Genomic DNA, 24,771 nt, shown 5'->3' with positions numbered 1-24,771 from the left:
GTCTTTTTTCCAGTTATGGTGTCTGGCGCTGCCCCTGTTAACTACACAGTTTTTCTTCCATATATATTTAAATATTCCACTCTGGGTTTTCGTTATCCGGTAATCACCGGACTATGACTGGTAAAATCTGCCAAAGTCCGGTAATTTTTAAATGTCCGGTGAAAATATTCACAATTTGAATTTTATTAAAACAGTCAATTTCCACGTAATTTTATTTATAATTTAAAAAAAAAATAGACTGCGTGATCCCTATCTCCAGTGTACCAGAGGGAGAGAGAGGGTTTTTTTCTGCAGAACCGGATCAAAACAGTGCAGCGAAGTCGCCTAGCGGAGAACAAGGTCACAAGACTGATGCGCATTGCAAGTTGTGGAGAGACACTTGAGACTTTTGATTTTAATTCAGCTGCTGAATTAAGTTTTTATTGCATCTATTTGATTTCAAGTTGGCAGCACGCCGCGTTATTAAAATGATATGAGCCCGTTTTTTTGTTTGCAAATTGTAGTTGCAATTGCATGCAATGTTCATGTTAAAAGAGCACAGGCTTGTGCAATATTTATTTATTTATTTTAGACGTTACGCACGTGAGTCAATTGACGGCACTCATTTAATTTGATACAGCCTCTTTTCAATAAAAAGATTATGCTATAAATTGACATGCCTTGATATCATTCTTATATAGCCTGCATATAATTTTAAGCTCAGTAAATTCAGATAATATTTGACCGGAATTTCAAACATTTGTCCGGTAAACTGAAAACCTGCCGGTCACGTTGTCCGGTGCCAATTTTTTCTAACGGAAACCCTGATTTGCCCTGCGATGGACTGGCGACCTGTCCAGGGTGTTTCACTGCCTTCGCCCTATGAGCGCTGGGATTGGCTCCAGCACCCCCCCCCGCGACCCTAGTGAGGATAAGCGGTTTAGAAGATGAATGAATGAATGAAACCCTGATTCCACACATATCGAAAATGTAAAATGCATCGGCTCCTTGCCAGACACTGGGCGTTTAGAACAGCAAATGTAAAAGCTTTAATGAACCGGATTTTGTTTTAATCTCTAGTGTGTTGTTGCATCAGTGAGTGATGGAGTCGAAAGTTGCAAAACAAACATGTAGGCTATTTATATGAATATGGCGAGGATTATCCTTTGAGGTAAAAACATTCATTAAAAATGGGGGCTTCACAGTAAAAATTTTATTTGCTCGTAAAAATCAATAACTTTAACAGACGGTGACAGAGCTGGAAAAAAAGAGATGCGAGGCAGGCAGGTAATGGAAAGACAGGGGACTCAGGAAGACGAATTTAAGGATAGATGCATGGATGGATGGATGGGTGGTTAGATGGATGGGTGGACAGATGGATGGCAGGTAGCTCCAGCAACATTGCAGCAGCCAAGACTGGCCTCAGTGAGTGTGTGATGCGGCTGCTCTCTTCGTCCATGTCAAATGTGTAGACTACCACTACGCCTTCATGCAGCGCATTTTAAAGGCGAGGACAGGGGCTCATTTGATTGGTTTAAAGTGAATCGGCTGTGTCAAACCCACACCACGCCTTCTCTCCTCCCTTGCGCCGGTAGGAGGAACGGCGCAGTAGTTGCGCCAAGGCGCACGGCGTGCCAAACTTGCAAAATCCACTTGGACACACCCAGTTGGCGCCCGCGCCTCGCCAGGTCTGTGAAACTAGAGCCCAAACTGTCTTTATTTAAAAATGTCAGTAAAGAGTCAATGGAGAGTAATGTATGTCCCTGTTGGAGTGGGTCAGAGCATTTCCATAGAGAGCCACTTTGCATCAGCAGCACCATGCTCCAGTGCTCTGGGAGAGTTTATAGTCCTGAGAGTTGAAGACTGGATGACTGACAGCTGTCCTTCATGACAACAGAAGCCCCAGAAATCCTCCTCATCCAAACATGACTTTGAGCTCCATCCTCATCTGGACTCTCCTCTGTTGCTGCTTGACAGGTAAAGTCCAGAGAATCAAAGTCCTCTCCTCTATGAAGATCCGTCCCTCTGAAATGAAGCGGAGAAAAGCATGACGCTGCTTTCTGTTTTTGTCTGTGTGTCCTCAGAGTCCAGAGGCCAGGTCACAGTGACTCAGCCTGGAGCAGTGAGCGCTGCTCCGGGAGCCTCCGCCACCATCACATGTAAAACCAATCCTGTTGTTACTTCTTGCAATAACTGTAATTCTACGGATGGCAGTACAGTTTACTTCTTAGCCTGGTACCAACAGAGAGATGGAGAAGCTCCTAAACGACTGATTTACTGGGTCAATCGTCAAGAATCAGGGATTCCCAATCGTTTTACAGGCAGTGGATCAGGGAGTAACTTCACTCTGACCATCAGTGAAGTCCAGGCTGAAGATGCAGCAATTGATTAAGTTAATTTTGTCTCTCATTGACATATACACAAGTTTTTCCTTTGTTCAGACAAAAATCCAAGATAGAGCTGTTCATACCTGCTTGACAGTTTCGACTGTGTCTCCAGTCTTCCTCAGAAGCGTCATCTGACGTGTTGCTGACGTGTCATTTATCAGCTGATCGGCCCGACAGACCTGTGTGAATCGTCGTGTGAATCGTCCTGCTGTCTCCCTTTTACATTCTTTTTTGTGTTCTTTCTTTCTGGTTCGATTCACACGAACACAGAAGGACAAAGCAGAGCAAGAAAACCTAAAATCAGCCGTCACAGACCACTGCAGGAGGAATAACCACATTATGGACTGGGACAAGGGAAAGATAATAACATCTGAGGCCAACAAATTTAAACGGTGGATAAAGGAGGCCATCGAAATTAGGAAGCGGGCAAAGGACACCATCAACCGGGACGAGGGGGCATACACCCTCTCGCACACCTGGGATTCAGTGCTCCAAGAACCATCCAGGGAGAAGGGGGCGTGGTCGGCCCAACAGACTCTGACAGGTCTGTCGGGCCGATCAGCTGATAAATGACACGTCAGCAACAGGTCAGATGACGCTTCTGAGGAAGACTGGAGACACAGTCGAAACTGTCAAGCAGGTATGAACAGCTCTATCTTGTATTTTTGTCTGAACAAAGGAAAAACTTGTGTATATGAAGATGCAGCAGTTTACTACTGTCATAGTCGTCACAAAATCAACAGTCAGCGTCTGTTCACACAGTGAAAAAACGTTGTACAAAAACCTCCCTCAGCTGGAGAGGAACTGATCTGACTCACCAGCTGCAGAGACACTAAAACACTAGAGGATTGGAAACGAAGGCACAATATCAGTTCTTAAATTGGTATTGTATTACAGAATTAATTAACACTTGTAGTATTCAATTTACTTTGGAAACAAATATATTTCTCTGCTATATTTTATCACGAACAGGTTCACTATCATTCACACAAATCAAATAACTAAATTCATGTTTATGAATAAAAATTTCAACTATTTATGAGAGGTAATTCACATTAATGAATGATTATATACTGACATATTGAGTGATCTTTAGCCAAATGATTCTTTTGAGTTTTGAGTGAAATAGATTAATTTAAACTTCTGAGTTTCCAAGTACAGATGGTTATTCTAGGCAGTTTGGATTCATCCATTTTATGTTTAACCATCCCATGCTGACCTCCAACCTGCTGAAAGTCAACTTCCACTGCATTTAGTTGTTCCCTCTTCACTCCAAACCAATTCTGGGAAGACTGGGGAAACTGGTGCAGTCCAAACACAAGCACACACTGACCTTCTTGTGTTTTACTCAGGCTAAAAAGTGTAATATAATGTCAGTGATGATGACATTACTGACATAAGAAAAATGGTTTTATGATGTATTAAAAACAAAACTATTATATCATTCACTCCCAGCCTTGCTATTCAAATGGATTAGTCCTCTTTCTTTATGTAAAAAGGGGCCACATCAAGGCTGTCCCTCTTCACCACTTTGATTCACCTCAGTGCTTGAGCCCCATTTTGTAAAGGAACACACACACGTTGAAATATTTTAGAGGTCATCACAGATGTTATGTCACTTTATGCTGATGATATCCTGCTTTTTATTACTATTTCATGAATTTCTATTCACTTATTAATTCATGCAGCTTATGTGAAGCTCTCACCTGACATACATGGTTTTGTCTGATTTTGAAGGTAGTAAATAATATTTATGCAGAGTGAAAAAAAAAAAAAAAACCAAAGCAAGATTTTATTGAACATTCACAAACTGTTTGGCCATTAATAGTGGTGCAAACTATTGAAAGACAAACTCTACGTTTCAGTTAAATGAAAAAAATGTTATGTTTGATGTAACTGTGACCAAAACAGAAATAACCAGCCTCACATCAACCTGTGAACTAAACTCAGCACTTGTAATGATGATCAAGGAAACAGAGCTGATTTGGTGAAAATGTCTTTATTTTCTTAACATAGACAGAATATTGACATGAGTGCAAGCAAGAAAACATGATTATTAGAAGATATAATGATACTTTTGAGAGAGAGGCAAAAGGGAGAGTGCAGAGTGAGAGCAGCTGCAGAGTGAAACCAGTAGCAGAAGTCCCAGTGAGTCAGGTCAGTTACTGGGAACACTGGTCTCTCCTCAGTGTCTCGGCTAGCGGACACTGGGAGCCCTGGGTGGCCTCACAGGTGACAGAGCCCAGCTTCCTCCACTGGTCTGCAGTGAGCCTCAGGGTGCTGCTCCAGCTGTAGAGGCCGTCCTTCTCCAGCACCCCGGGGCTCCTGCTCTGCTCCCAGCTGCTGCTGCTGCTGCTGCTGCCGTCCACCTTCCAGGCCAGCCTCCAGTCTGAGGGGAAGCCCTTGTTGGCCAGGCACATGAGCGTGGCCCTCCCCTGCTGCAGCTCCTCTCTGGAGGGGGGCAGCACCGTCAGGGTTGGAGAGGCATTACCCACTGAGAGAGAGAGAGAGAGAGAGAGAGAGAGAGAGAGAGAGAGAGAGAGGGGATAAAAGAAGTTACTTTGATGGAAAATAAACTCCATCCTGTGGATTGCAGGAGGAGAACATGGAGGGCAGAGGAGGCTGCCAGTTCCGAGGATCTTTCTCAGAAGATTCAGCACTGGGAGAGATTTGATGAAACTGGTCTTCAAGGTTTCACTTCTCTCTCTGAGTTCAGTAACCATGGCAACAGACAGGCATCACTGCTCAACCATGGCAACAGACAAGTTTCACTGTTAAAAATAAAGGTTGAAAGCTGTACACTCTTGCTCCGAAGTACAAAGTTTTAATAACTTAAAACATCAGTGTTTGATAATTACAAATTATCCACTGGAGGTTAAATCTTTTTACCAACGATATTTCTTTGTGGAGGACAACATGTTGTGACAGACAGTTTACTACAGTTGTGTTCATGACTGAAACACGGCAACAAATACACTCCATAACTGATAAAATAAGATTAAGATCAAGTTCAGGAATAACTTTTCTAACTCGCCGAATTAAACACATCATCACACATCAGAATTTTGTTGATAATTTATATTGATGATAGAGGATTATTATAAACACTAATGAAGATGTGGAATGCTGTTTAATGCATTCGTCTTATAGAAAGGCCGAGTTAAACTGATTAAATGTTTTCACAACAAAAAATTAAAAAATTAACTAGCAAAATATGCAATTGTTTTTAACCACCAAAACTGTATTACTTTACATTTGGGAATTTTTACAAAAGTAAGAAAATCAGAAAAATTATAAGAGAAATGATTAAAAAAAAAACATTATGTCTACATTAATCAGAAGTGTTGTATATTTAAGACAATAAAGTGACTGGACTGTTAAAACGTCAAATACATTTTCAGTAAAAATCAAACTTATTTTTTCCCTTTTTCATTATCTTTCTCCATAATAAGAAACACTGAAGAGGTGACTGTAACTTCAGAAACGTTTAATTTTAAATATCAGGCTAAAGACTAAGGACCAAAGGAATGAAATAATAAAAATCAAAGAATAAAAACAATGAAGAGAGACTACAAATTGAATTGGAGTTTATGGGGAAATTAAAGGTACTTACAGTCAACATTCAGTCTGGTTCCTCCACCAAAAGTGTACCACAGTGATACAAACTCATTGAGCCGCCGTACAAAAACCTCTGACTGTAGAGAGACGCGGCTCTCTCACTTTGAAAACAACAAACTCACTGAGATCAGCCTTGGCTTTGTGGAACTTAATTACTCTAATTAACATTATGGATCAGAACATAAACTTTATGGCACTTAATGTTGTTTTTCTGTGTTCAATAGATTTTTGCTTGTGGTGAATTAAAACCTCATATGTTTGTCACGTTAGATAAGAGCATCTGCAAGATGTGAACTGTATTTGTAACTGAAATTAATAACTGGATATTATCACCAATAACAAACAGTCATACAAATGATTAAAATTAATGACATTTTGTGGACATTTTCATAACTGATATTAAAAAACTAGATATCTTTAGAAACATAAACAAGTAATAAATAAAATGAATGAATCAAAAAAGTGGGTGTGAAAAATACATATGACTTAATGGTAATAAATTGATAATCTACAGTTTTATAGATTGATTGATCTATGAATCAACGTCCTGATGAGAGTAATGTGTGTCCCTGTTGGAGTGGGTAAGAGCATTTCCATAGAGAGCCACTTTGCATCAGCAGCACCATGCTCCAGTGCTCTGGGAGAGTTTATAGTCCTGAGAGTTGAAGACTGGATGACTGACAGCTGTCCTTCATGACAACAGAAGCCCCAGAAATCCTCCTCATCCAAACATGACTTGGAGCTCCATCCTCATCTGGACTCTCCTCTGCTGCTGCTTGACAGGTAAAGTCCAGAGAATCAAAGTCCTCTCCTCTATGAAGATCCGTCCCTCTGAAATGAAGCTGAGAAAAGCATGACGCTGCTTTGTGTTTTTGTCTGTGTGTCCTCAGAGTCCAGAGGCCAGGTCACAGTGACTCAGCCTGGAGCAGTGAGTGCTGCTCCGGGAGCCTCCGTCACCATCACATGTAAAACCAATCCTGTTGTTACTTATTGTACTGACTGTAATTCTACTGATGGCAGTACGGTTTACTTCTTAGCCTGGTACCAACAAAGAGATGGAGAAGCTCCTAAACGACTGATTTACTTGGGTAATCATCGAGCATCAGGGATTTCAGATCGTTTTACAGGCAGTGGATCAAGGAGTGATTACACTCTGACCATCAGTGGAGTCCAGGCTGAAGATGCAGCAGTTTACTACTGTCAGAGTGCTCACTATATCAACAGTCAGTGGCTGTTCACACAGTGAAAAAGCGTGGTACAAAAACCTCCCTCAGTCAGACTGAACAGAAACTGAAGTGACTGCTGCAGCTGGAAGCTACTGCAGGGACTGATACAGTTCACTGAGGACACACACACACACACACACACACACACACACATACACACAGCACTTTGCAGATGAGAAGTTATAACCTTGTTCATAATGTCTCTACTAGTTTCCCCTCTGAACTTCAAACAGCCACCTCCCACCAGCAGCTGCCTTCCAAAGTCGCCTGGAGAAAGGTGAGCAGGTGAGGTGACAGATGACTGGATGAGGTTTGGTGCAGGAAGGTGGAAACAGGGGAGAGCAGGAGAGGTGAGGCGGATAACAGGACTGACACAAAGAGGGCTGGGAATACAGGAAGTGCAGGGAGACAAACACAACCAACAGACACAAAAGGCAAACACAAAAATAGAGTCAGGGGATGACTGGTGAGCAAAAGAGAAACAGACAAAACTGATCCAAAACCAGGAGATGTGACACCCAGAGTCTTTTAACACATAGAAAAACTCTTTAGCTTTAATACTTTAAAATAACAAGTATTATTCCTGCAAACAAATCAAACATCCTTATATTTTGTCAACACTGAGTGAGACTGTGTCATGTTAATAATAAGATTTCAATGCATATGTTAGTGGAAACATAATGAACATCCTGGTTACAATATTTTCTCACCATCTTAGTTGATCATACCTGATTTAAACTACTTTAACTACTTTAAATGATCGAAATGCACAGATGAATATTCTTTGCTGTTTGTATATGTACAGCTGTGTTCATGTTTGACCTATGACCGTCTTAAAGTCTGTTTTCAATCCACTGAGCTGTTCCTTCTCGACCTTCAAGACTGTGATGACTGATTCAGTCCAAACACAAGCACACACTTTCAGTCACTTACTTTGCTGAAGTTTTTTGTTAGTGCAGCCTTCATAAAATGGATGAAAGTACTATGTTGTGTTAAACAGGTATTCATATTTAGAGATGAGTAACAGTCTTCAAGCTTTTATTTGAAACAGAAACACATAAAGGGTGTCCACTGTTAGGCTATGAATTTTATTTGGTTCAGGTCTTCAGTAGTTTGTAAAAATCCATTTAATGTTACATCCCTGTATGCTGATGACACTCTGCTTTTTATTTCGAATCGTGATATGTTTTCCCCTCACCATTGGAAATTTTTTAATGTCCAAAACGAGAATCTTGAGTTTTTCATTTCCCTCTGATTTCAGTAACCATGGCAGCAGACAGGCATCACTGCTGAACCATGGCAGCAGACAAGTATCACTAGTGAAGATAAATGATGAAAGATTTACCCTCTTGCTACAACGGACAATTTTTAATTACTATATAGATTTATACTCTGTATTATGAAATATGTACAAAAGTGACATTACAACAAGAAATATTTTTCAGTCAGTAACAGCAAAAATGTATCAAACTCTGCCACAATAAAACAAAGGAGAAGAAATTCTAGGAGAAAAATGTTAACACATATCAAGCTGAATAAAACAACTTCAGTGACATCTGAATCAACAGTTTATCAAAATGATTGATCTATGAATTAATATCATGATGAGAGTAATGTGTGTCCCTGTTGGAGTGGGTCAGAGCATTTCCATAGAGAGCCACTTTGCATCAGCAGCACCATGCTCCAGTGCTCTGGGAGAGTTTATAGTCCTGAGAGTTGAAGACTGGATGACTGACAGCTGTCCTTCATGACAACAGAAGCCCCAGAAATCCTCCTCATCCAAACATGACTTTGAGCTCCATCCTCATCTGGACTCTCCTCTGCTGCTGCTTGACAGGTAAAGTCCAGAGAATCAAAGTCCTCTCCTCCATGAAGATCCGTCCCTCTGAAATGAAGCGGAGAAAAGCATGACGCTGCTTTGTGTTTTTGTCTGTGTGTCCTCAGAGTCCAGAGGCCAGGTCACAGTGACTCAGCCTGGAGCAGTGAGGGCTGCTCTGGGAGCCTCCGTCACCATCACATGTAAAACCAGCCAGAATGTTCATGTTGGGAGCTACCATGATTTAGCCTGGTACCAACAGAAAGTTGGAGAAATCCCTAAGCTGCTCATTTATGGGGCTAATAATCGAGCATCAGGGATTCCTGGTCGTTTTACAGGCAGTGGATCAGGGAGTGACTTCACTCTGACCATCAGTGGAGCCCAGGCTGAAGATGCAGCAGTTTACTACTGTAAGAGTGCTCATGTTATCAACAGTAAAACGCTGTTCACACAGTGAAAAAGCGTGGTACAAAAACCTCCCTCAGTCAGACTGAACAGAAACTGAAGTGACTGCTGCAGCTGGAAGCTACTGCAGGAACTGATACAGTTCACTGAGGACACACACACACACACACACACACACACACACACAAGCAGCACTTCGTAGATTACAAGTTATAACCTTGTTCACAGTGTCTCTACCAGTTTTCCAAAAAGTCGCATTTCCCCAATCTGAACACACATCCAACCTGTATGATCACAGAGAGAAAACACATCTTCTAGTTCAACACAGTCAACACTTCGGTTACTTATGAAGTGTTGATTCTGGGTTCCAGTGTGTGTGTGCCCAGGTCAGAGCTGTGGGCTGTTGGACTGATGGGGGCGGCATGTTAGGAAGGAGGAGAGTTTGAGGAGGACCAGCAAGAACTCCACTCTGCTCTCACCACTGAGGACATCATGAAATTGGCTTAAACTACATGTTTCATTAAGTTTGAAACATTATCACATTTGTTGTCACTTCTTTAACTTGTAATTTCTAACATCAACAACAATAAGAAAGTATAATTAGTACATATAATGTGGTTTTGAAAGTGTGGTGGGATTTTACACATAACATGAATGATCAATACCTTTGAAATGTGATGATTGTATTTGACCAGGCAACAGCACAGGAGCAGTGGGGACAAATCAACCACCAGAAGACAGGCAGCAGAGATCAACAGCAGAAATGGACTTATGGGTAAAAACAGGCTGGCATGACACACAGGTGAAACCACTGGGACAAACTGGCAAAGATTATAGAGAACTGACAGGGATTAAGACTGCTGGGTTAGTTAGCAGATTAGATGATTGGAAGAAGAGCGGTGCAGAAAGGCGGAGCTGGACATGTGGAGACAGGTGAGCAGGTGAGGTGACAGATGACTGGATGAGGTTTGGTGCAGGAAGGTGGAGACAGGGGAGAGCAGGAGAGGTGAGGCGGATGACAGGACTGACACAAGGAGGGCTGGGAATACAGGAAGTGCAGGGAGACAAACACAACCAACAGACACAAAAGGCAAACACAAAAATAGAGTCAGGGGATGACTGGTGAGCAAAAGAGAAACAGACAAAACTGATCAAAAACGAGGAGATGTGACACCCAGAGTCTTTTCACACATAGGAAAACTCTTTAGCTTTAATACTTTTAAATACCAAACATTATTCCTGCAAACAAATCAAATATTTTTATATTTTATCAACCCTTAGTAAGACTATGTCATGTTAATAAGATTTCACTGCATATTTTAGTGTAAACATAATAAACATCTGCGGTACAATATTCTCTCACCATCTTAGGTCATCATACTTGATACTTTAACTGCTTTAAATGACCTAAAATTCACCAATATATATTCTTGCTGTGTTTGTATGTGTACAGCTGTGTTTATGTTTGACCTCTGACCTTCTTAAAGTCTGTTTTCCATCCACTGAGCTGTTCCTTCTCGACCTTCAAGACTGTGATGACTGATTCAGTCCAAACACAAGCACACACTTTCAGTCACTTACTTTGCTTAAGTTATTTTAGGACAGCCTTTATAAAATGGATAAAAGTACTAAGTTGTGCACAGGAGGTATTCATATTTAGAAATGAGTCACAGTCTTCAACCTTCTATTGAAAATGGGGACACATGAAGGGTGTCCACTGTTACCACTTTAATTTGTTTCTGGACTTCAGTGGTTTGTAAAGATCCATTTTATGTTAAATCCCTTTATGCTGATGACACCGTACTTTTTATTTTGGATCCTGGTATATTTCCCTCACCATTGCAAATTTGTTTTAATGTTCAAAAGGGGAATCTTCAGTTTTTCATTTCCCTCTGACTTCAGTAACTATGGCAACAGATAGGCATCACTGCTGAACCATGGCAACAGACAAGTTTCACTAGTGAAGATAAATGATGAAATATGTAGCCTCTTGCTATAAATAGACTTTTTCTATTTATCAAGCCATGATTTCTGTTTTATAAAAGTTGTACATTCTTCAGTCAGTCACAGCAAAAATTGATCAATTTCTGCCACAATAAAACAACAGAGAAGAAATTCTTGGGGAAAAATGTTATACATCTCAAGATGAAAAAAAAAAACAAAACAAAACAAAACTCAATCAACAATTTGTTAAACTGATTAAATTGATCCATTGATTAACAGCCTGATGAGAGTAATGTGTGTTGCTATTGGAGTGGGTCAGAGCATTTCCATAGAGAGCCACTTTGCACCAGCAGCACCATGCTCCAGTGCTCTGGGAGAGTTTATAGTCCTGAGAGTTGAAGACTGGATGACTGACAGCTGTCCTTCATGACAACAGAAGCCCCAGAAATCCTCCTCATCCAAACATGACTTTGAGCTCCATCCTCATCTGGACTCTCCTCTGCTGCTGCTTGACAGGTAAAGTCCAGAGAATCAAAGTCCTCTCCTCTATGAAGATCCGTCCCTCTGAAATGAAGCGGAGAAAAGCATGACGCTGCTTTGTGTTTTTGTCTGTGTGTCCTCAGAGTCCAGAGGCCAGGTCACAGTGACTCAGCCTGGAGCAGTGAGCGCTGCTCTGGGAGCCTCCGTCACCATCACATGTAACACCAATCCTGCTGTTCCTTCTTGCAGTGACTGTAATTCTACTGATGGCAGTAAGGTTTACTTCTTAGCCTGGTACCAACATAGAGATGGAGAAGCTCCTAAACAACTGATTTATTGGGGTAATCATCGAGCATTAGGGATTCCACATCGTTTTACAGGCAGTGGATCAAGGAGTGACTACATTCTGACCATCAGTGAAGTCCAGGCTGAAGATGCAGCAGTTTACTACTGTCAGAGTCGCCACAAAATCAACAGTCAGCGTCTGTTCACACAGTGAAAAAGCGTCGTACAAAAACCTGCCTCAGTCAGACTGAACAGAAACTGAAGTGACTGATGCAGCTGGAAGCTACTGCAGGGACTGATACAGTTCACTGAGGACACACACACACACACACACACACACACACACAGTTTATGAGAACATATCATCTTGTTGATAGTGTCAGTGTCAGTTTTCCCTCTGAGCTTCAAACAGCCACCTCCCACCTCAACAAGCTGAAAGTTCCCCCAAATGAAGAGGACAGTTCCAGTGAAGAAGCCCAATCAGAAACATTCAAAGCACAACAACATGGAGCAAAGTGAGCTGCCCTGATGCCGACCCCCAAACCACTGCAGAATGACAGCTTGAAGTCTCTGAAAGTCCATTTTCATGTCATAGTGGAATGAATGGAAAGCAGTGGCTGTAATAAAAGGGAGGAAAAATGATATGTGAGTTCTTAAATACCACTGCTTGCTCTGGGAAAAGATCAGCAGGAACATTTTGTAGATTTGACACTGAACATTCAGAGTCACTGGGATGGTCCTTTAAGGCCTCATGTCACACACACACATGCACAGCTAATGAGAATACATAATTCATTCCAATGAAAAAGTCTAATCAATCACATTTGACACTGAACATTCAGAGTCACTGGGATGGTCCTTTAAGGCCTCATGTCACACACACACACACACACACACACACACAGCTAATGAGAATACATAATTCATTCCAATGAAAAAGTCTAATCAATCACATTAATGATCAGCGACATCAGCCGTGGTAGATATTTAAGCATTATTACACGAGAGGGTGAAGTGTCACCCTCTCTATTATTGTCACTGAAGTGACAATAATAACGTTCAAGCACACCCTCGAGTGTAATAATGCGATTATACAACTACTACCAACAAAATAAAATGTATAATCAAAATGTATTCATACTGTGGGCATTTCGCTGCCAAAATGTAAACGTTTTTTTTTGCTAGTAGGCCTATTCTCTCAGTTTCAGTGGAAATCTGAGAGATCTGACGTTAACTAGTCCCTGTCAGCCAGCCAACTTGGGCTTATCATGTTTTCTAGACATCGTGATTTCCCAAAACTGAATAAATACCACAGATAGCAACACAAAACTGCTCTGATAGCTCAATCATGTTACTAGAATATCCGCTGCAAAAAAATATTTTTTTCATGGACTGATAGTTATACTTCTGCCGACTTCTCAGTCATTTTTAATCTAACAGGTGCCGTTACAGCGACACAGCAGCATAGCTGATCTTTAGTCTATCTACAACCATCTTATATGAACAGTTATATTTAAATATAGGCTACTGTTTTCCAGTGTCGGCACCACAACAAACAATCTTTTCATAAACTCACCGGCAGATGTTTTATTTCAGCTGGCGGTGTGTCACTCCAATTTAACATCAGCTCCGATTAATGTGGCTAAGCAGCAAAAGTACACTATATTACCAAAAGTATTCGCTCACCTGCCTTTACTCATACTATGAACTGAAGTGCCATCCCATTCCTAACCCATAGAGTTCAATATGATGTCGGTCCACCTTTTGCAGCTATTACAGCTTCAACTCTTCTGGGAAGACTGTCCACAAGGTTGAGGAGAGTGTTTATAGGAATTTTTGACCATTCTTCCAAAAGCGCATTGGTGAGGTCACACACTGATGTTGGTCGAGAAGGCCTGGCTCTCAGTCTCCGCTCTAATTCATCCCAAAGGTGTTCTATCGGGTTCAGGTCAGGACTCTGTGCAGGCCAGTCAAGTTCATCCACACCAGACTCTGTCATCCATGTCTTTATGGACCTTGCTTTGTGCACTGGTGCACAGTCATGTTGGAAGAGGAAGGGGCCCGCTCCAAACTGTTCCCACAAGGTTGGGAGCATGGAATTGTCCAAAATGTTTTGGTATCCTGAAGCATTCAAAGTTCCTTTCACTGGAACTAAGGGGCCAAGCCCAGCTCCTGAAAAACAACCCCACACCATAATTCCTCCTCCACCAAATTTCACAGTCGGCACAATGCAGTCTGAAATGTACCGTTCTCCTGGCAACCTCCAAACCCAGACTCGTCCATCAGATTGCCAGATGGAAAAGCGTGATTCATCACTCCAGAGAACGCGTCTCCACTGCTCTAGAGGCCAGTGGCGGCGTGCTTTACACCATTGCATCCGACGCTTTGCATTGCACTTGGTGATGTGTGGCTTGGCTGCAGCTGCTCGGCCATGGAAACCCATTCCATGAAGCTCTCTGCGTACTGTACTTGGGCTAATCTGAAGGTCACATGAAGTTTGTAGCTCTGTAGCAATTGACTGTGCAGAAAGTCGGCCACCTCTTTGCACTATGCGCTTCAGCATCCGCTGACCCCTCTCCGTCACTTTACGTGGCCTACCACTTCGTGGCTGAGTTGCTGTTGTTCCCAAACGCTTCCATTTTGTTATAATAGAGCTGACAGTTGACTGTGGAATATTTAGGAGCGAGGAAATTTCACGACTGGATTTGTTGCACAGGTGGCATCCTATGACAGTTCCACGCTGGAATTCACTGAGCTCCTGAGAGCGGCCCATTCTTTCACAAATGTCTTGTTTCACAGTCTGCATGCCTGAGTGCTTGATTTTATACACCTGTGGCCAGGCCAAGTGATTAGGACACCTGATTCTGATCATTTGAATGGGTGAGCGAATACTTTTGGTAATATAGTGTAACAGTAAGCAGTCACATTCAGGCTGAACAGAGTTATATAATTTCAACCCCACCTTTCAGGGGCTTTTGCTAATCACCTTTTCAGGCTGTTATCAATTTACCTCTGAAATAAAGACAACAGTTTTCACAGATGTGTTGATTTATTAAATGTTCACTTCAGTGTACAGATGCAAACAAATTGACAAATTAATTCAATCAATGGCCTAGGCAACTCATAAAGACTAAACAAATTAATAACGATTAGTAGGCTAATTAATAACTGATAACATTACCACATTAATAACAAGAAAAAAGCTATACCCGCACATCTCCGTGGAAAATCTTACAGGTACTGTCCGTGGTGCTGACTCCGCATTTCATTCTCTATTGTACAAATTAAAGCTCCATAAAATTCACGGAGGATCTTGTTCAGCTCTTCTTTACTTACAGCTGAGAAATCAGCTGTTTGCCTGGTGTTTGTCAGGTAGTCTTGTAGACATTTGATGGTCCAAGACGTTGACCGGGCCGTACCGGCTTCATTTCCTGACCTCTCCAGCTGATCCAGCTCTTCACTCGTCACTCTCGTGTATCTCTCCTTTTTCTCTTCTGTCTTGTCTTCCTCGTTCAGTCATTTATCCAAACTTAGTTCACCAGATAAATCAAAATTGGCAACAAAACGGTCCATTATGTAGACTAACAAATTTGACAGCGTCTTTTGATGCGGGTTTTCAGTGAAACGTTTCTTGTTGCCATGGAAACCACACAGACTCGGGCAATAACATTGCCGGGCGGAGTAATATTTTCAGTGAAGAGGTTTTTTTTTTTCATTTTAGCACGGCTAGCCGTGATTCCACACAAATCGAAAATGTAAAATGCATCAGTTCCTTGCCAGACACTGGGTATTTAGAACAGCAAATGTAAAAGCTTTCATGAACCGGATTTTGTTTTAATCTCTAGTGTGTTGTTGCATCAGTAAGTGATGGAGTCGAAAGTTGCAAAACAAATATGTAGGCTATTTATATGAATATGGTGAGGATTATCCTTTGAGGTAAAAACATTCATTAAAAATGGGGGCTTCACAGTAAAATTTATATTTGCTCGTAAAAATCAATAACTTTAACAGACGGTGACAGAGCTGGAAAAAGAGAGATGCGAGGCAGGTAGGTAATGGAAAGACAGGGGACTCAGGAAGACGAATGTAAGGATAGATGCATGGATGGATGGATGGTTAGATGGATGGGTGGTTAGATGGATGGGTGGACAGATGGATGGCAGGTAGCTCCAGCAACATTCCAGCAGCCAAGACTGGCCTCAATGAGTGTGTGATGTGGCTGCTCTCTTCGTCCATGTCAATTGTGTAGACTTCCAATATGCCTTCGCGCAGCGCATTTTAAAGGCGAGGACAGGGGCTCATTTGATTGGTTTAAAGTGAATCGGCTGTGTCAAACCCACACCACGCCTTCTCTCCTCCTTTGCACCGGTAGGAGGAACGGCGCAGTAGTTGCGCCAAGGCGCATGGCGTGCCAAACTTGCAAAATCCACTTGGACACACCCTGCCTCACCAGGTCTGCAAAACGAAAAGATTAAGAAGTGACAGAAACGTCTAATTTCTGGAAATCCATTTTTTTTCATGAATTAGTACCAGTGAGACAAATGAACAAATGTTGATGAAATGTGTGACACACATTTTTCATGTTTAATTTTTCCAAAGTCAGTATATTTGCTGCAAAGTATTGAAGGACAAATTCTGATAGCCGTGAAGTTATGTTTCAGTTATGTTGTGTTATGAAGAAAATAAAAACCAGTTTAACATAAACCTGTCAACTAAACTCAGCACTTGTAATGATGTTCATGGAAACAGAGCTGATTTGGTGAAAATATCTTTATTTTCTTAACATGGAGAGAATACTGACATAAGTGCAAGCAAGAAAACATTATGATTAGAAGATATAATGATGCTTGTGAGAGAGAGAGACATGAGGCAGAGTGCAGAGTGAGAGCAGCTGCAGAGTGAAACCAGTAGCAGAAGTCCCAGTGAGTCAGGTCAGTTACTGGGGACACTGGTCTCTCCTCAGTGTCTCGGCCTGCAGAGCCTGGGAGCCCTGGGTGGCCTCACAGGTGACAGAGCCCAGCTTGCTCCACTGGTCTGCAGTGAGCCTCAGGGTGCTGCTCCAGCTGTAGAGGCCGTCCTTCTCCAGCACCCCGGGGCTCCTGCTCTGCTCCCAGCTGCTGCTGCTGCTGCTGCTGCCGTCCACCTTCCAGGCCAGCCTCCAGTCTGAGGGGAAGCCCTTGTTGGCCAGGCACATGAGCGTGGCCCTCCCCTGCCGCAGCTCCTCTCTGGAGGGGGGCAGCACCGTCAGGGTGGGACGGGTGTTAACCACTGAGAGAGAGAGAGAGAGAGAGAGAGAGAGAGAGAGAGAGAGAGAGAGAGGATAAAAGAAGTTAATTTGAGGGAAAATAAAGTCCATCCTGTGGATTGCAGGAGGAGAACATGGAGGGCAGAGGAGGCTGCTGGTTCTGAGGATCTTTCTCAGATGATTCAGCACTGGGAGAGATTTGATGAAACTGGTTAAATCTTTTTACCACCGAGATTTCTTTGTGGAGAACAACATGTTGTGACAGACAGTTTACTACAGTTGTGTTCACGACTGAAACATGGCAACAAATACACTCCATAACTGAAAAAAATAAAATTAAGATCACGTTCACTGACAGCAACAACTTTTCTAACTTGCTGATTTAAACCACTTCAGTATTTTGTTGAGAATTTGTTGAGGATTATTATTAGCACTAATGAAGATTTGGCATGTTGTTTAATGCATTAGTAGAATGTTAAACATATTAAATGTTTTCATATATGACACCGATAAAACAAACAAAAAATACACAAATTGTCAGGCAGAATACACACCCTTTTTATGTTTTTTTTTTTTTTTTTTGCTTTTTTGTAATGATATTACTTCAGATTCGAGAGTTTTTCAAACAGTCAGATTATCAGAATAACTTTAAAGATGAATATATAAAACTGCTTTTTTGTAGACAATAAAATTACCTGACTCCATAAACTGTAAAATGAATTTTCCACAAAAATCAAACAGCAAACTTATTCTATTTTTCCTTTTCATTATTTTTCATCAATATTAAGAGACATATAAGATGTCATTGTTACTTAAGCACCATTTAATTTTAAATATCAGGCTAAAGACTAAGAACCGAAAGAATGGAAGAATAAAAATCAAAGAATAAAAACCATAAAGAGAGACTAGAAACTGAATTTGAGTTTATGGAGAAATTAAAGGTAGTTACAGTCAACATTCAGTCTGGTTCCTCCACCAAAAGTGTACCACAGTGATACAAACTCAGTGAGCCGCCGTACAAAAACCTCTGACTGTAGAGAGACACGGCTCTCTCACTTTGAAAACAACAAACTCACTGAGATCAGCCTCAGGCTTTAAAACTTAATAACAACTGACTGATATATTATCACTTACATTTAGTGTTGCAAAATTCCCGGAATTTTCAAAGTTGGAACATTTCCATGGGAATTTTTGGAAATTAACAGGAATTAACGGGAATAAACGGGAATTTTGGGGGAATTTATATTCACTGCATTCACCTGGTCATATACATGTATACATAATAAACATTTTGGTTTGTTATAAGCAGATATGCATGCAAACATGTTACATTATAATGAATTTCCAGGGAATTTTCGGGAATTTTCCCTAGCTGAGTCAAACTGTGTTAATTCAGGCATAGGACTGTGTGCAGTACTATTGTTAAGGTGTGCATATGAAGTGGTTCAACTACCCATTAAAATGCATAGAAATGCAGGAAATTGAATCGTGATGCTGATGTGATGATCGTCTGTCTCAGTGGAAGTGCTGTAGCCTAGTGGAGTATAGGCTACTGATTGATGATGATCAGATGTGCTCGAAATTATTTGCATATGTGAATCATGGTGGACAGTTGAATTTGCATTGAATCATGCTACATTTGTCATTTGTTTCCACCAAAATGCAAAGTTGACTGTTTATATTTAAGTTTTATTTCACACACTTGGGTATGCGGATGATGATTTTACAGTATGCTGGTATTGTGGTCTTTGGGTTAGAGGTGAGTCGTGAGTTCAGGAGATTAGGGTTTCCATTTCCAAAATGGTGATATTGATGTTGACATTCATTTCATTGATTATTGTTTATTTTTGCCCCATTCACCTTAAGTTAAAAACAACAAAAACTAAAATTTCCAAAATTCCCAAGCTTAAATTTCCATGGAAACTTTTTAAAAACCTCATTCAAATTGATGACAAGAAAAACGAAAATTCCCAAAATTCCCGAGCCGAATTTTCCCGGGAATTTTCGGAAAAATTGAAAAAAAAGTGACAACAAAAATCTTCTGAAAATTTCCAATATTCCAGAGCAAAAATTCCCATGGGAATCTTCGGAAACTTTCCGGGAAATTTACCGGAAACTTTCCACCCCTTTGCAACACTACTTACATTCAAACCATATGAAAAATGGTCAATATTTATTTTTATTTATTTTTTTTGCAGTGAAACTGATTTCTTCACCAGTGAAATAAAACACATAAATTTCTCTCATACATCTGCGGTACAATATTCTCTCACCATCTTAGTTCATCATACTTGAAACTTTAACTGCTTTAAATGACCTAAAATGCTCCAATAAATATTCTTTGCTGTGTTTGTATGTGTACAGCTGTGTTTATGTTTGACCTCTGACCTTCTTAAAGTCTGTTTTCCATCCACTGAGCTGTTCCTTCTCAACCTTCAAGACTGTGATGACTGATTCAGTCCAAACACAAGCACACACTTTCAATCACTTACTTTGCTGAAGTTATTTTAGTGCAGCCTTTATAAAATGGATAGAAGTACCATCTTGTGCACAGGAGGTCTTCATATTTAGAAATGAGTCACAGTCTTCAAGCTTCTATTAAAAATGGGGACACTTGAAGGGTTTCCATTGTTACGACTTTTATTTGGTTCAGGACTTCAGTGGTTTGTAAAGATCCATTTTATGTTTAATCCCTTTATGCTGATGACACCCTGCTTTTTATTTCTAATCCTGATATATTTTGTCCCTTAACATTGCAAATTTGTTTTAATGTCCAAAAGGGGAATCTCCAATTTTTCATTTCCTTCTGACTGCAGTAACCATGGCAACAGATAGGCATCACTGCTGAACCATGGCAACAGACAAGTTTCACTGTTAAAAATAAAGGTTGAAAGCTGTACCCTCTTGCTCCGATGTACAAAGTTTTAATAACCTAAAACATCAGTGTTTGATAATTACAAATTATCCACTGGAGATTAAATCGTTTGACCACCGAGATTTCTTTGTGGAGGACAACATGTTGTGACAGACAGTTTACTACAGTTGTGTTCACGACTGAAACACGGCAACAAATACACTCCATAACTGAAAAAATAAAATTAAGATCAAGTTCACTGACAGGAATAACTTTTCTAACTTGCTGAATTAAACAACTTCAGTATTTTGTTGAGAATTTATATTGATGATAGAGGATTATTATTAGTACTAATGAAGATTTGGCATGCTGTTCAAAGCATTAGTCTTGTAAAATCGGTGAGTTAAACAGTTTACATTTTTTCACAACAAAAAGTTACAAAATTTACTGGCAGAATATGCAGTTGTTTTTAAAAACAAAAAACTGTATTGCTTCACATTTGAGGGTTTTTAAAAAAAGTCAGATAATCAGAAAAATTACAAAAGAAATGAATGTAAAAAAAGAACATTTTGTCTACGTTCAACAGAAGAAGTGACAATAAAGTGACTGGACCATTAAAACTGTCAAATAAATTTTCAATAAGCATCAAAGAGCAAACTTATTTTTTCCCCCTTTTTTCATTATCTTTCATTATCATTCATCCATATTAAGAAACACTGAAGATTCAGAAGTTTCACTAGTGAAGATAAATGATGAAAGATGTACCCTCTTGCTATAAACGGACTTCTTCTATTTATCAAGCTTTGATATCTCTGTTTGTACAGCAGTGACATGAGAACAGGAAACATCCTTCAGTCAGTCACAGCAAAAATCAATCAAATTCTGCCACAATAAAACAACAGAGAAGAAATTCTTGGAGAAAAATGTTATACATAACAAGATAAAAAAAAAAAACAGCTCAATCAACAGTTTGTTAAATTGATTAAATTAATCCAATGATTAACATCCTGATGAGAGTAATGTGTGTCCCTGTTGGAGTGGGTCAGAGCATTTCCATAGAGAGCCACTTTGCATCAGCAGCACCATGCTCCAGTGCTCTGGGAGAGTTTATAGTCCTGAGAGTTGAAGACTGGATGACTGACAGCTGTCCTTCATGACAACAGAAGCCCCAGAAATCCTCTTCATCCAAACATGACTTTGAGCTCCATCCTCATCTGGACTCTCCTCTGCTGCTGCTTGACAGGTAAAGTCCAGAGAATCAAAGTCCTCTCCTCTATGAAGATCCGTCCCTCTGAAATGAAGCGGAGAAAAGCATGACACTGCTTTGTGTTTTTGTCTGTGTGTCCTCAGAGTCCAGAGGCCAGGTCACAGTGACTCAGCCTGGAGCAGTGAGGGCTGCTTTGGGAGCCTCCATCACCATCACATGTAAAACCAATCCTGTGGTTACTTATTGCAATGACTGTAATTCTACAGATGGCAGTACAGTTTACTTCTTGGCCTGGTACCAACAGAGAGATGGAGAAGCTCCTAAACGACTGATTTACTTGGGTAATCATCGAGCATCAGGGATTCCAGGTCGTTTTACAGGCAGTGGATCAAGGAGTGACTACACATTTACCATCAGTGGAGTCCAGGCTGAAGATGCAGCAGTTTACTACTGTCAGAGTCGCCACAAAATCAACAGTCAGCGTCTGTTTACACAGTGAAAAAGCGTCGTACAAAAACCTCCCTCAGTCAGACTGAACAGAAACTGAAGTGACTGCTGCAGGTGGAAGCTACTGCAGGGACTGATACAGTTCACTGAGGACAAACACACACACACACACACACACACACACACACACACACACACACACACACACACACACACACACACACACACACAAACAAACTGTTTTGGTGGTGACAATGTAGAAATTTGATGATAGAGCACCATTACAGGATTGCTGTTGGGTGAAACTGAGATAAACAAACAAAAGCTAATAATGAACACAAAGAGCCGTCTAGCCTTCTGTGAGCCTTCTAGCACAACTTGAAAAGTCTTCAACAAAAAAGAAGTGAAGACCAAAAGAATCATAAAAAAAATAACAAGTGAGTGCCCCAATGACCCATAGCTCCCCCTTGTGGGGCATCCTTGTGGATCACCTGGTAGAGCACGTACTTGATTGTTATTGCAGTGGTCTGGGTTTGATTCTGGCTCAGGCCCTATGCTGCATGTCCCACCCCCTCTCTCCTCTGTCTTTCTTGCCAGTCTCTACTGTCACTGTCCAGCAAAGCAGAAATGCCAAAGAAAAACTGGGAAAAGGTGGGGAAAGAACACAAAATGAGTAAAGGTCCACTCTGTAAGATAATTGTTTATTGTTTTTGTGACTTTGGCCACAGTGGGATCTTGCCAGGACGCCTCCCGAGGCGATGACATCAGGCAATCACCTGCTCAGGTCAGATGTGGTTTCTGTGTTACCTGGATGGGGGACACATCAAGGGTGTTTTATTCACATCAGTGTTTGAGCCAGAAACTGAGGACAAATCAAATTGTTTTATGGTTTGCAACTGGAGATCACATGATGTTACATCTTTTTATTCCGATGATATCCTGCCTTATACTTTATAATTATACTAAACTTCAGAGTGCTGGTCCTGCTCTAGTAGACCTCTTCCTGGGATTGTGACAGATTTTCAAAAGCTTTACAACAAGAATTCATTACGTCAAAAGTATCAGTGCCTCATTTTCTGATTAATCAATTGACTTTAAATTAATCAAAACTGAGGTACGACTTATTTATTTAGCTCCTCTAACAACGTTGGTACAGTGCAGGGACAGTGCAGTAAAGTTCAGTACAACACATTTAAAGTACAGAAAGGTAAACAGAGACAATGCATAAGGATTTCAAATTGAATTAAATTAATTACATTAAAAAAAATACATGAATAATAGTCAATTTTAAACAGCATTCACAAACACAAGTATAAGTAAATTTAAATACATTCACATGATCAGCATAATCTAAAAAACACATTTAAATGATGATAATTTAGTCACTTCTCTGAGCACTGAAGTGGAAAAACATGATGTGGAGAGCCGCACTTCACTGGCTCTGTGTGATTTTCTGTGTGTGTGTGTGTGTGTGTGTGTGTGTGTGTGTTTGCATATGTGTCCTGCCTCTCTGCTCTCCACCCGTTAAGAGGCCAGTGTTGATCAGTGACTGTCCAGGCCTTTCAGAGCCACTGACACGCCGGCAGCACAATGATGATGTCACAGATTCTCCTGCTGGGCACCCTGGGGCTCCTGGTTCAGGGTGAGACTCTCTTCTGAAAACTTGGTTTCAGGATGCAACCAGCTTTACCACAATCATCTTCTGCTGTGATGGAGAAACACTGAGACCAGCAGCATTCACCTTCTTCCATCTGTTCTCCATGTTAAAGAAATCCTCCTCTTCTGTTTTCATATTCATCATCTTTCTCCAAGCTGTATTTGTCTCAATAACCCTTCTGCTCTTTTGGATATTTTCCAGATTCATCAGGAGAAATCACTCTGACTCAGTCTCCTGGATCTCAGTCTGTTAGTCCAGGACAGACTGTCTCTATCAGATGTAAAGCCAGTAGAAGTTTTAGCTTCCTCCATTGGTACCTTCAGAAACCTGGAGAAGCTCCTAAACTCCTGATATATGATGCTACAACCCTTCAGTCTGGAGTTTCAAGTCGTTTTAGTGGAAGTGGATCTGGATCTGACTACACTCTGACCATCAGTGGAGTCCAGGCTGAAGATTCAGGAGTTTACTACTGTCAGCATCGTAACAGCTACCCGTTTACACAGTGAAACAACGTTGTACAAAAACCTCCCTCAGCTGGAGAGGAACTGATCTGACTCAACAGCTGCAGAGACAGCAGAGGTTTCATGGGAGAGACAGTAATCACATAAAATAATTGTATTTTCTTCATGAAAATATTATAATTCCTTCAGTTAATCATATACCAAAAATATACAGTATGCACAACCCCCACACCCCTTTGTTTTAGAAAGATTAAATTAGAGTCTGAAACAGGATCAGTGTGTATAAAAAGTGAGTGTAACACTTCAGTGAAACTGAGAGTTGAATTTTTTTTTTTAATATTTCATTTGAAATTTACCAGAAAACTATATTTGGGAATATATACACTACCGGTCAAAAGTTTTAGAACACCCCAATTTTTCCAGTTTTTTAATGAAAATTATTCAGTTTAATGTCTCATTGCACTCTGAAATGAAAGCATAGTACAAATAAGCAACTGGAGTTAAAAAAGAAATCATGGAATCAATTTATAGACCAAAATGTATTCTAAACTTTTGACTAATCAAAGTAGTCACCTTTGGCAGATACAACAGCTGACCACACTCGAGGCATTCTTTCTACAATAGAAATCAGATATTCTTCAGAAAGCTCTTCCCAAATCTGTTGCAGAAGTTCCCATAAATGTGTGGCACTTGTAGGTTGCTTTGCTTTCAGTCTTCTGTCCAGTTCATCCCAAACTAGCTCGATGGGGTTTAAGTCTGG

At 40.7% G+C, this 24,771-nt stretch overlaps 5 gene segments (V, D, J or C); 3 read left to right on the top strand and 2 right to left on the bottom strand.

Annotated features, from left to right (window-relative positions):
• Positions 1 to 4,504: 4,504 nt before the first annotated feature.
• LOC115367939 (Ig kappa-b4 chain C region-like) lies at positions 4,505 to 7,080 on the bottom strand. The segment is given in 3 exon segments: positions 4,505 to 4,860; positions 5,980 to 6,031; positions 7,069 to 7,080. Coding segments are annotated over 3 exon segments (396 nt in total).
• Positions 7,081 to 8,995: 1,915 nt separating this feature from the next.
• Positions 8,996 to 9,483, top strand: LOC115367938 (Ig kappa chain V region 3381-like). The segment is given in 2 exon segments: positions 8,996 to 9,047; positions 9,155 to 9,483. Coding segments are annotated over 2 exon segments (381 nt in total).
• Positions 9,484 to 11,839: 2,356 nt separating this feature from the next.
• Positions 11,840 to 12,354, top strand: LOC115367937 (immunoglobulin kappa variable 3-20-like). The segment is given in 2 exon segments: positions 11,840 to 11,891; positions 11,999 to 12,354. Coding segments are annotated over 2 exon segments (408 nt in total).
• A 4,629-nt stretch (positions 12,355 to 16,983) lies between these two features.
• Positions 16,984 to 18,365, bottom strand: LOC115368132 (Ig kappa-b4 chain C region-like; the record flags this gene model as incomplete). The annotated part of the segment is given in 2 exon segments: positions 16,984 to 17,408; positions 18,335 to 18,365. Coding segments are annotated over 2 exon segments (363 nt in total), but the record flags the coding sequence as incomplete, so codon positions are not given.
• Positions 18,366 to 23,483: 5,118 nt separating this feature from the next.
• On the top strand, positions 23,484 to 24,058 carry LOC115367673 (immunoglobulin kappa variable 3-11-like). The segment is given in 2 exon segments: positions 23,484 to 23,535; positions 23,752 to 24,058. Coding segments are annotated over 2 exon segments (357 nt in total).
• The last annotated feature ends 713 nt before the right edge of the window (positions 24,059 to 24,771 follow it).

Source organism: Myripristis murdjan, chromosome 11 (assembly GCF_902150065.1).
Source record: "Myripristis murdjan chromosome 11, fMyrMur1.1, whole genome shotgun sequence".
Classification (NCBI taxonomy): Eukaryota; Metazoa; Chordata; class Actinopteri; order Holocentriformes; family Holocentridae; genus Myripristis; species Myripristis murdjan.
This window is presented reverse-complemented; position numbering and strand designations above follow the sequence as displayed.